At 43.2% G+C, this 13,181-nt stretch overlaps 1 protein-coding gene across 1 annotated transcript in view; it reads left to right on the top strand.

Annotated features, from left to right (window-relative positions):
• The window catches only part of LOC149328895 (A disintegrin and metalloproteinase with thrombospondin motifs like), a 45,401-nt gene that overhangs the window by 14,115 nt on the left and 18,105 nt on the right, over positions 1–13,181 (top strand). The window contains exon 4 of the mRNA XM_089559131.1: positions 9,636–9,757. Coding sequence (XP_089415257.1) covers positions 9,636–9,757 — 122 coding nt within the window. The remainder of the gene's footprint in view (positions 1–9,635; positions 9,758–13,181) is intronic.

The following is a 13,181-nucleotide window of genomic DNA, read 5'->3' as shown; positions in this document are numbered from 1 at the left end:
ATAATATAATGATGCTAATTGAGTAGTTAAATTAATTAACGAACATAAAGAAAATCATAAATATAGGCAAAGAGAGGTGACGAGCGCCGAGAAGGCGTCAATGCTGTCTCATTCTCCCAATGCAGGTCGCCACAGTGATCTCTATTTTGATCAAGGAGTTAGACGCGCATTTTCAAGACTCGTGGCCATATAGCCATCTCTAAACCATAACTTAATTGCCGACAAAAACAGGCATTCAAATAGGAGTTGGTTTCCAAGTATTTTACGAGTTTGGCCAAACGCTGTTCTGACGAGAGGTTGGTCTGTGGGCTGTGGTCGAAGGGGTGAGGCCGCTCCCAGGACTCATTATTCCATCGATACCCAGATTTGTTTTTTTTTTAGAGAAAGATTTCGGCGGCACCTTCATTGTAACCGCGGTTTTCTTGCACGCAAGGGAAATGCTCGGTCTCTATGCCTTCGCTGCGGAGATAACTACATGAATAAAAATATGACAATTGTCCATGGCCTCGAAAAGCATGCAGCTGAAGCAGAAGGAGGGATGAAGGAAATGTGAGAGCGTTTCACCGTATGTGCTTTCAATAAATAGATGAAACTTTATTTAATGACGCATTCTAAAAGCAAACTGAGTCTGTTTAATTATTTGCCGTATTTGCGGCTGAATTCGGAGAGCCTCTGGTGGCCCCTTGCCTAACGTGTTTTGACAGCTTGTGATAAAATATGTTTACTAATATTTTTCAAAACGCATCAGAGGAGATAAAGTACTGTTCGTCAAGATCGCAACAGAAATACAGGGGTTTTCTTATTCTGTATCTTACCCACACCTTTATTTTAGCTCCGAGGGAAATTAGGAGAATATTTTGATGCGTATCATTTATAACGCTTCATTCCAGCATTTCAGGGAGTTCATTTGTCAGGCAGCTTTAACATGCTCCGTAATGAAGCATTCAGCTACTAGAAAGTGCTGGCCCTTTAATCGAGGGAATGTAAAGAAATGTATTATGTATAAGATTTTTTTATTGCGATTGCCTAGCGGCAATAATTATCACTTGCCCTCCTGCTCCCTCTCTCCAGTGGACGAGAATCGTGCGCCTCACTCTACTGAATCCTTACTTGTTACATCATCTCGTACTCTCATAATCACCTGCAAAGTTTCCAGTCGCCTAGAGAGCGCGCTGAAGCTAAGAAGTTTGCAATTACAATAACTTTTGTAAATTTCAGACACTGGAATTATATGATGAGAGCATAACCTACGCGAAACAAAATATTCTGATAGTGCGTGTTTCACTTTACCGGGCCTTTTGATTTCTGCAGGCAGACGAGCAAAGAGACCAAAACATTATCCTGGAACATTTACCGTCGAAGTTTGCTTCGTTACGACTGAAAACTACACTTCAGAGTTCAACTCCACAGACGATATCATTATGTATCTCGCTATCATGCTGAACGCGGTAAGCATATTTCTTTTCCGCGCTCAAGCTTTCCCAAAAAATACTTACAAATGACCTTTTAATATTATAATTACATGAGGCCGCTAATATGTAAAAAAGGTACTACCTATGACTTCTATAATTGCTTCATTCAGCGAAACTTTCTATCTTAAGATTACCTACTTTTTTTTTCGAACCATTGACGCAAATTAGGAAAATAAAGTCAGCCAAAAATGCTGACTTTTAAAGATCAACTGTTTATCAAGAATAAACAAAAGTCACAACTCCCAATGTACTGAGAAATAGACTGGCTACATTATTCGATATTTACAAGTCAGCCATTGGCTAAACTCGTGGTATTCATGTAGCTTCTCTGTTTATTTGGGCTGAAATCCAGAGAAAACGCTCGCTTCGCTTTGAAGAACGCTGGCTTCGCTTCGAGTAAAAGCTGCCCTTTTGTGGAAGACAACACTTTGCGCAGAAGAGGTAGTTTACAAAATCCCAATGTCATGCGGACAAATATACATCGGGCAGACGGGGCGTTGCATCAATACACGTTTGAAAGAGCATGCAAATAATCTGGAAGCTAACAAATCTAATAATCTAGTTGACCATGTTCGAGACTGCCAACCTTGTTTTCGTTCATTGCCTTACTGTGATATCCTCTACAAACACCCGTCCCGATTAACACGTGAGATTATGGAAGCATATCACATGAGGAAAAAAAAACAAGGTTATGCGTCAGTAAGCCATCTATTTCATTATATGACAGTGAGGTTGCATACCGTGATGCCACGTAGCAACATGGGTTGTGTTTACTAGCTGATAAGTTGGCCACTTTTTCTATAAAATGTACTACTTTCCTTGAATAAAATTTCAATTGTGAGTCAGCGCTTGTCCTGTGTGTTCTTCTACTTTGTCTGCGTCGTTTGCGCTGTTGGTATTCAACATGTACCACCAACTCGCCCGTTTGGCTATAGTGTAGAACTTTGCGAGTACTTTGATGCTCCGAGCATTAAGCATACTTTCTTTAAATCTGCCCCGAAGAACCTCGTTTTCAATTCGAATTTACACCTAATAGTCAAAAATTTATTGTGAGAAAGATTTTCCTGCGAAATCTTTCTTGTAAACAGGCTTGAAATTATAAATTATGAACGGGGCATTATGAGGCTCACTTTCTTTCCCTGAAAATTGCGATGCCGGCAAAAAAAGCCTTTTTCTGGGACATCGTCTGGTTAGCACTACTTAATGATCTGCAAGTTCCGTTCTTGAAATCATTTTAGGGCGCTCGATACTATGGTGTCTGTTGCTGCGAAAATGCTGCAGTTATTTTCTGCAAAAAGTGCGCCCTTTAGCATTCGCACACGACCACTGCTACCGCAAGGAGTGTGTGAACTAGCAACTCCTCTGGGAGGTCACCCTGAAGCATTCCCACGCTGCACTTCTAGCTACCACCGCAGGCGGCAACCTCTAGCGCTTGTTTAAGCCCAGCACAAGAGCCCATATTTGGTACTTGTTGACAGAGTGTCGTCTACCGGCGTATGCTGTGCCTACTGATGCTGAATTTTAAAATTTTCGTTTAGTGAGAAAGTCGTTATCTGGATTTTCAGAGCGTAGCAAAATCGTGTCTTGTATGTGCACCAAGCTAGCGCTAACAAGAAGAGGTGGGAAAAAATAACACCAAAATCTAGGACAGGGAGCCGAATCCGTGGCGGCGCAAAAAGACAAGCTTCGAGGGCAGCTGCACGAGACCTCTAGCTAGACGCAGTTTTTTTTTTTTTTTTACATGGCATTTAATGCAATGATGCGATGTCTTGAGTACGTGAGCTTTGCACAAACCACATGAAAACACTGAGCAACACAGCTAAGCAACCAAGCAAGAGAGAAGATTCAATGCGGAGCACATAGCTAATGTTTCATAACAGAACACATGTAAGTAACAAACAACTAGAAAAAGCCAACTAAGAGCACAGCACTAATACTGTGTGCCACTCTGGTTCGAACTCGTCCGGGACATATAATATTTTTATGTGTACAGTCATTTTACTTTAACGGTCTTTTGCAGAAACATCAATTCACAATGTCGGTCCATTCTGTGTGTTTTCGAGAGGCTGTGTATTGTATGCAACAGGGAACGATACTGTACCGGCTTACGCATAGAATGTTTACCAAAAGGATAAGTTATATTTCAACCCACATTCGCCTTATCAGATCTTCAATACTACAGATGTAAGAGACACGCCGCGTTGGCTCAGTGGTTACGGCGCTCGGCTGCTGACCCGAAAGACGCGGGTTCGACACCGGCTGCGGCGGCTGAATTTAGATAAAGGCGGAATTCTAGTGGCCCCTGTACTGTGCGAGGTCAGTGCACGTTAAAGAACCCCAGGTGGTCGAAATTCCCGGAGCCCTTCACTACACCGCCCCTCATAGCCTGAGTCACTTTGAGACGTTAAACCCCAATAAACCAAATAGATGTAAGAAACGCCAGAAGAAAGTCGTGAAACATCCTGTGACACAACATGCTGGCGCGGTGCGCAAGAATTACCGAAACAGTTTGACGAAATTATACCCGCGAAAGTTAATTTTTTCTTCTGAGCCTGAGGAGCTCCAGCTTGTATTATCGTAAATGACTTATGGGAGCAAATACTATTCTTTTTGCATGAAACCTTCCGAGTTAGTAAACTCAAGGCAGGATTCACGCAGTGCGCCTATAAAATTGAAGTTTTTATTATATCATTCTTAATTAAACAGATCATGTTGCACTGATAGTCCAACATATAACACATGGGTAATAACGATAACGTAACATTTAGTTTCTAAAGCAGGTGCGTTAATTTTATGAACAACTCACTCAGCATATTTTCTCTTATGTGTAGGTGGAACTACGATTTCAAAATATGAGGAAACCAAAAATAAAGTTCCAGTTTAATGGACTTTTCATGCCGGAGGTACGTATTTCTTGAAGTAAAGCAAACTATAGGTTATGCTGCATCATAAGATGTGCAAGTGCTGTATTATAGGATATTAGGTTTTTCACGGTATAGGTTTTCACAGAACGCATCACTTTTCCTCATGTATTTTCAGTGCTATTCACTGCCTGTTAACAAGAGGTATTCCGGGGCCTGGAATGGGCACAGTTAGGGATAAAGGTTAATGGAGGATATTTAAGTAATCTGCGATTGGCTGATGGCATTGCCCTGCTAAGTCACTGAAGACATGAACTGCAAAGCATGATCAATGAATTAGACAGGCAGAGCAGCACGGTGGGGCTAACAAATAGCATGCAGAAAACCAAAGTAATGTTCAACAATCTAGCAGGAGAACAGCAGTTCGCAATTGATGGCGCGGTGCCGGAACGAGTAAGGGAATAGGTCTATTTATGGTAGGCAGTGACAGCTGATCCGGATCATGAGAGGGAAATAACTAGAAGAATAAGAATGGGGTGGAGCGCATATGGCAGGTTCTCGCAGATCATGAATGGCAGTTTACCAATATCCCTCAAGAGAAAAGTATACAACAGCTGTATCTTAGCGGTACTCACCAGTGGGGCAGAAACATGGAGGCTATCAAAGAGGGTTCAGAGCGAGCTATGGAAAGAAAAATGATGGGTGTAACGTTAAGAGATCGGAAGCGGGAGGAGTGGGTGAGAGAACAAACGTGGTTTAATGACATCCTAGTCGAAATAAAGAGGAGGAAATTGGCTTGGGCAGGGCATGTAATGCGAAGGCAAGATAACCGCTGGTCTTTAATGGTAACGGAGTGGATTCCAAGAGAAGGCAAGCGTAGCAGGGGGCGGCAGAAAGTTAGGTGGGCGGATGAGATTAAGAAATTTGCGGGATTACGGTGGCCGCAACTGGCGAAGGACAGGGTTAATTGGAGAGACATGGATGAGGCCTTTGCCCTGCAGTGGGCGTAGTCAGGCTGATGATGATGATGATGCTGTAGGGGACAAATATATGAGTACTCTTAATATCTTAATATTTTTGAGATTTTCGCAAATTACGTTACCTTTAGCAAAAAATGTTACTTGTTCCAAGAGTTAACGAAGATTTTCATTTTCATAAGCCATACTGTGCATTTTTTTAGATTTATGCAAGTCAGCATAGAGCATCCTATTCTAATGAAACGCTTTGTTTTATTAAAAAGCAGGAACTGAAACTGACAGAGCCCCTTTAATTGATCAGATTTTTACGCCGTCTGTAAATGATTCCAGCACCACTGAACGGAAAGCAGTTGATCTAATTTGGCAATGTATCTTTAATAACAGGGCTTTCGAGAAGGATTTTTTGCCCAACGCTTGTTTTTCGGGCTGCTACTCATCGCTGATTACTCCTGTGAAACGAAAGGAGTAGAGCTGAAGCTCTACTCCTTTTCTCAGCTGAAGCGCTGAGAAATAGTGATAGAATGTCCACTAAATGTTTTGAAATGCCACATGTCCAATCACCATGGAAACAAAAATTGCATACTCTTGCTCAATGGGAAATTCCCCGGCTCACAGCATACACGACTTGATTCGTTTCGGTACCGAAAGCATGGTATTAACCGTGTCGCTGCCACGTTTTTTTTCTCACATCTGCACACACCCTGCCGGGCTTTTTTTTGCAGTTTAGATTCCTGGAAATGTTTTGCTAGTAACGCACTAAAATGCTCTGCAGGACATGTAGACATGTTTATTCAGGATAATCTTATAGATATTAGTTGTAATGAATGAAATCCTCCAGCACCAATCTGGCCTGTCGGATTTCCTCTTCTTACGCGGATTTTTCGGTGGCAGGGGGACTTCATCACTGTCATCACTCGACAAGGCGCTTAGGTGGGCTCCTTCCTCGTTCTCATTATCATTGGACTCCGAATTCACAAGCAATTTTGAATTTCTTCGTCCGTCAAAGCGCGGACGAGTGCGGCACATAGGGGGGTTTCACGTGACGTCATCCGCTAGGAGCGCTAGTGGCTAGCGGGCCGTTCGCCATGACCGTGGTCGTTGCTGCCGTGTTGTTACAGACACCGCAATAGTTTGTGACTGTGATCCGCGATGCTGCTACTGTTTTGCACGTCTCGCCGTAAATAACGCGTGTGCAACAATGCGACTCAGTGTTTACGCCCGTGATCTGCGCGGAGCAGAGAAGAACCGATACCTTGAAAAGGTTCGGCTGTGCGGAAACGTCGATCCGTACGACTACGGAGACTCCGACGTGGCGCAGGACGCGGGACTGCTACCGCGTGTAGAATTCACGGACATAAAGGACTATCTTGTGCACGGAATAAGTTTTGTGACGAGAGATGAATTCGAAGCGTACAAATCTATGGAAGCCCACAATTTCCTCACGAGCGGCTGGGTTCAAGAGCCGTGCGTGAGAGCTAGTGCTTGCCGACAGCCGACGCGTCGTTGTTGGAAAGGTGAGTGACCTGTAGCGAGACTGCTCACGTAGCTAGCTTAAATATTGCCATTCTGATCTACTCGTAGGCGACGGGCTACAGCTTGGTCCAGCGGAATCGCTGCGCATTAGTGCTGCAGCGAAAAACTGCTCTACACGGGACACACGGGGATGGACGACGCTGGTGGGGAAGCGCTGTTCCCACCCGCCATCGTTTCGCGCAAGCGCAGTTTTTTGCCGAAAGATTATGCAGCAACCAGCCCCACTTTACACATTGTTAAAGTGTCAGTACTGCTTCACCGAAGCTCGATTCCGCGTCGTGTGCATTAGTAGCACAGTACACGCAGCACTGATCGGAACGGCAAAGCGTTCTCGTTCAGTCTACCATTCGTGCTGTTACCAAGTGACAGCTCTTTTTCGACCGTTTTACAGCTGCTGAAATACTGCAGCACAAGTGCTTTATTGTTATCGTGCTCGACCAGCGTCGGTAAAGCTTGTCCAGCTAGCCTACTGCAACTACAAAATGCGTTGCTGCAGTCGGGCGTATTTTGTAACTGGGCTGTTATTTCATGTGCCGCTTCGTCATGTTGCGTGAACGAAAAATTGAGTGAACTGGTTGTAGTACGTGCAGGAATGTTGGTAGCGCTACAGACGAGGACCACAAAACACCCCACAAGCGCTTGGGGTGTCTGCTTTCCTTTCCCTGACCAGTCTGTTAAGCGCCCCACACCTCAGTGTGTTTATGCTGCGGACAACGCGGCGCTAAGCACTAAACTTCAGCAGCACAGACAGCTCCACGAGCGACGATTCACGCTGACACATTTAACACCGTGCAGTAAGCTTGCTGATCGCTTTGGACTGCCTTTTTTTTCCCCCCGGCGAACTTCAGAAGGCACGAGGGCGTTACGGACGTGCGATCAACAACGACCTCAAAAATGGCGCGCTAGCCTGCACGACGCTAGCGCCGCCTGGGAGCGCAGCTTCAGTGATACCCCCTATAGCCTCATGGCTGAGGTGCGCAGACCAGAACGAAGTGACTTGGATGTGGAAACATGCGCGCCATCTGTTGTTTAAAATGTATCCTACATGATCTATGAATTTACGGAGTCTCTCCATAGATGGCGCTACATGTTTGCATAGTTTTTTTTTTACGCGAGTATTATCGGGAGCGGCAGGGGGCGAGTTAAAAAGCCAAAACGAGTTAACTCGGCAGAGGCAGGGGGTGTGCATATGTGGTAGCCCAAGTTATCTCGGGAGTGGCAGATTAAGGGTTAAGAAAGTTGCTGATTTTTGCAATATTTGCAAGAAGGGCAGGTCAGCTGTAACAATGGATCAATAATTTTTTTAAGGACTTCGTTGCTTTATTCGGTTGACATCTGATTGCGACGATATTCTCCTTGAATCCCAAATCTCCTAGCTAGTGTAAAACTTAGTTTGCTGAAAAAATGATTATTCTCTTTCCCTTTCGAACCACCTTTGGTTTAAACACGTGGTGAATATCCCCACGGAGATTGTAATTCACCTATCTACTCATTGTCACACCATGCTTCTCACACCTCGACTCTGTTGCGGTGGTCGGAGGTCTCCCGCCTCGGATCACTTGTCCTCATCTTTTTAACGACTACTGTGCATGTGGGAAAAAATAAGGGAGTGAGAAATGTGACATTTCGCTAGGTAGAAGGAGGAGGCTTTAGCTGCTATTTTGCGGTCTATGAATAAATTATGGTGGGTCGGTTCGACAAGTTCTGGCGAATTTGGACAGGATACTGCGTAGACGCAATACTAGGTGATAAAAATTATTATTTACAAACTTCCTGAAATTAAGAACATTGTTGTGCGCGAAATATACCTGGGAACATGTTAGGCGTCCAGGAGAACACACTATGAAATTATAATTGTGGCTGCACTCTCCTTAATTCAGTTGGACATATAATTGAGCTTCTTACCCATTGCAGCTAGCGTGAATGTTTATATTGGGAACATGGAGGCACTTGATTTGGAGACTACTCCGTATCTTAGAATTCTTCTATTCCCCTCGTGTTTAGGGACATTGTACATGAAATTTCGCATTGATTTCGCTTAATTACAAATGCAAAACCGTCGCAGTAGGCATGAAACTCTCCCCTTGAGCAATGAATATATACCATCGAGTGTTTATTTTGTTTCATTAGCCGGAAGGAAACGAGGAACAGTTATCTACTCCATCGGTCGCTGTGCACCATTGAACCGCCGCCCTGAATACGCAATTACGCGATGGAGCTGAAAATTTCGATGCGAACCTCTGAACATACCTATGTTGTGAGAATTCTATAAAATAGAATTGATTATGAATTGACTCCCTCTTAGTTTCCAGCATAAACATCCCCATTCAATGCTATAAATAAAATGCTTCATAATCGTTTTAGTTAAGCAGGAGCCTCACGTAGACGATTGTTTTTCACTTTGCGTCTCCCTAGCCGCAAAACGTGTGCCTAGAGGGAGATAGGACGGACCTTTCAGAGCCTATATTTAAGAAATATATACGACTTAATTTTCATCGCCCTATATAAAACATCGTATAGTACTTACGCACGTTTCCCTTAAGCGTTATGATCTGCAGTTCACGTGCTCCATGTCGGATGTTAATTGTGATGGTTAGTGCCTATATTCCCAGCGTACTTTGTCGTGTACGATCTCTCTGCTGAGTGTTCATTTGAGAATTACAATGAATACCTAAAGGTGAATAGTTTAGAACCAATACTATTGCGTTGACAACATGCATACGAGGATATTTGTTGGCACCATACCACTGGGTGTCTGGAGGGTGCCTCATAAATGGTATTTCCTTCTTCAGGATAGCTATACACTTACCAAGGATGACTACGGCGTGGATATGGAAGCAACTCTGAGTAAACTAAAGGGCTACGTCCAACAATGCGAATTACCAAACTGCGATATCGTCGTGCTGCTGACAAGGTACTGCTCCACCATGAAAATAGCGCCAACAACTTTCAAATGTTTTTTTTTTGTTTTTTTGCACTAGGGAGTAGTTTTCGGCAGACACCCTTACCGCTGTCAAATATCTATGATGAATAATTTTTTCGTTTATGAAGGGTGCCTTTACTTGTGCGAAAATACATAGTAAGACATTGCGTGTCTCTGAAGTTAACTACATGGTGTGAACAAATCTGGGTATTAGCTTTTGAAACGATGGCCTCTGGCGCTTAAACGAATTGTGTTATGTGGTGACACGTTAGCATGACGGATCTCTTTTTATCGGCATAGTGAGGTGTGCACACAAAAAAGTGCTTTACCACGACACATGTTGGTGGCTTCGTGTGTGAAGAATAGCACTTGTTTGTTTTATGGAAAGAACTGAGGCAGCTCATGAACAGCTGACGGGAGATCAAGCTGCTGACAATATGTGCACATTAGACATTTATACTGAAACGGTGGCTCACCTCAAACCAACACAAATCATCAAATCCATCTTGCCCACCGGCAATTGTTGCATCACCAAGTAATTAATCATTGCCTGAAACTTAATCTCCGTTTCTTCGTTTTAGAAGCAGCTTGTTAAGGTCACTACAAAGCGTCATGATAAAAAATTTTATCCAAACCTTGTGAGCTTCTCAAAAGCCGTACTCACTTCTGAAAGACTAACACAAGAAAAACCTTCATGGAAAAAGTATCACAAGCTTCCTAAAAGAAATGAAGCAGAAAGTTCAAAGTCGCCCGCAATGATCTAAAAGCATGTTGCAGAAATATTGTAAGGCAATAAAATCTCAAGGAGCACTTTTGTGGTTACGCTTTTCTAGCTTTTGCAGCACTATTATTGGCGTGAATAACTTACTATGAAACTTATTTGCTTGACTTCTGTAACATCACGCGTTCATGTTCCGAAGGAATTGAAAATTGGTTATCATGGTTGATGTACGCAGCAGCTGGAGCTGCAATGCGCTTTAACTACAGCACTGGTGGACATAAGCTACTGGAGAGGGAGGTTCTTACGCAATGGCTTTCTTGCAGTCCTCATCGCCCTTCTACTTACACGGAGGAGACGATATATCTCAGTTGTATTTGCATTTTTGTTTTTTCCTGCAATTTTTTGTATTTATTCAATTTTTAGTTTTGTGTACAGTAGGCCCCAAATGAGGTTTTACAGGAGTGGGTGCACATGAGGTAAAGGCTCAAAAATTTCAAATATAGCTCTTAGACTTACAGAATATGAAACTGTTATAAAATGCAAATGCTACAAATGGCGGTTTTACAAGCATGTGCCAAACTGAAACCAAAAAAGAACAAAAAAATCAGGAATATTTGTTCTTCAATGAAACAAGTATAACACTCACGCTTAAAAAATACAGCAGTTAAGAGGCAATATGGCCGGCTCGGGAAGTTTTAATAATTTCAGTAGTGTCGGCTGAATTGCAAATGATGTGTGCAGTTTATTCTAATCTCGCACTGCTCGCGGAGAAAAAGAGAACTAAAGCTGCAATTACTAGAATAAAATTTCTACACGTACCCGCTATGCATTAGTGGTGTGAGCGAGGCCTTTCATTAACCCCAGCCTGCACTCTGTTCATTCAGGATAGAGAGAGACACATGCCTTACTGCCACCAGTCAAAAGGCCTGCATCGTTCTCTGCTTGGTGCTGTGCCGGGTGATAGCTTGCACAGATTGCGTTTATTGTGGGGTTGTGCACAGGGGCTTCTTGCGAAACCACTATAATCTGGATAATACCGACATCATTTAAAAATACTTCATGGACTGGACGAAAGAAAAGAGCTGTAGCTCTAGATGAGAACTTGGTGTCAGAGTTCAGGGTTTTAAATGAAGATATAAAGCACTCTCAGCGTTATTTTTGCTGCACACGCAGCATGAAAGCAAAATTTGTAACCGGCCTTGGAGGCGCAGGCAGAGACTTTCGATTTTCACCACTTCCATTTCTTCCTGACTCACTCTGCTGTCATGCCGTCTTCTTATGTTACACCTATCATTTTCCTTTCCATAGCTCACTGCACGGTCCCGAATTTAAATTCATCCCTTGTCGTTAGCCTGCACGTTTCTGTGCATTGCCTGAGTACCTGTAGAAACAGCGGCTACTTTTCTAGCGAGGGGTACTGGTAAGCTGCTATTCACAGTCTGAGGATACCTGCCAAATGCACCCCACCTCGTTCTCATTTTAATGGTTATTTCATTCTCGTGATCAGGAATTTGGTCACTACCAGCATCAAGTACATGTATTTCCTACCAGTTTCAAAGCTTGATTGCCCCTCCTAAAGTCCCGTTTCTTTCAGAGACTGTTAAAAAATGGTCTAGTTTTTTGCATATTGAACCCTCTGTTCTAGGTAACTGAACGTTATCTGCATTTCGTCCTCTGAGTTATATGACAAGGCAATGTCATTAGCGAAGCGCTGAATACTAGGAAATTTTACATCAACTTTGATCACCTAATCGCGGAAAGCTAAATAATTCGACATTAAATTTGATCTCCACTTGTTCCGAAACTGGATCTTCGAATGCATCCTGTAGACACGCAGTACTGGACCGATAGTCTCTTCCAACCTGACACTCTTAGGATCCCATTACTTTGCTCTGTGGGGGACTATGGTGGTTGGGCTTCTGATATAGATATTTTTCACTAATATTACGAATGCCAGTTTTACAATATGGTTGCGTATTGCCTGCGTGACAGCGAAGGTTTCACCTTAGCAAAATGATGTCTGGAAATTTTAGAAGGCTATACTATTGGTTTGGTAATATCGTGCGTATTCCTCTCTCGGCTGAATGCTGATGGGGATATATGGTCTATGGCTGAGTAGACTTCACGAATGCTTGCCCGGTACTTTTGTTGTTTGCTTTCTAAGGTCACTTTGGTATCATTAGAGAACACCTTCGCGAATACCTTGTTTGCAAGAGAAAGTGAGCTCTTCAGTTTGGAATTTTTCTAGTTCTAGACGCCCTTTTCTCTATGAATCAAGATAATGTTAGTGTTTTCCCACGGTTCCACTCAGCTTTAGGTGATAAAATATTGTCTATACAGGGTGACCATCTTGTCTAGCAAAACAGCAGATAGCTTCCAAGCAGATCTGTTCCAAGCAGATCTACCTGAGGCCCGCTAGCTGCTTTTCCAATTTTGCCTGGTTTGCAGGTCCTCTTTCCGGTGTGTGTGTGTGGGGCGGGGGAGGTGGCTTGTTTTCGAGCGTTCTTTGTCCGTTATTCATGCCAGTTCAGCACGTTTAGACGCAGTTATACGGATAGAGATCAGACAAATATGTGGTGCTGCGAAGTACGTGGTACTAAGAAAAAGACGCACATGTTGTGCGCCTTTTATGAATGCAAGCTGAATATTTTTTCTAAACCTTTAATAACTTTCGGCAATTAAGCTAGTAGTAGC

This window comes from Amblyomma mixtum, chromosome 9, assembly GCF_055824585.1.
Source record: "Amblyomma mixtum isolate Tamu chromosome 9, ASM5582458v1, whole genome shotgun sequence".
Lineage (NCBI taxonomy): Eukaryota > Metazoa > Arthropoda > Arachnida > Ixodida > Ixodidae > Amblyomma > Amblyomma mixtum.
The sequence above is the reverse complement of the archived record's forward strand: the minus strand, read 5'-3'. Positions and strand labels throughout refer to the sequence as shown.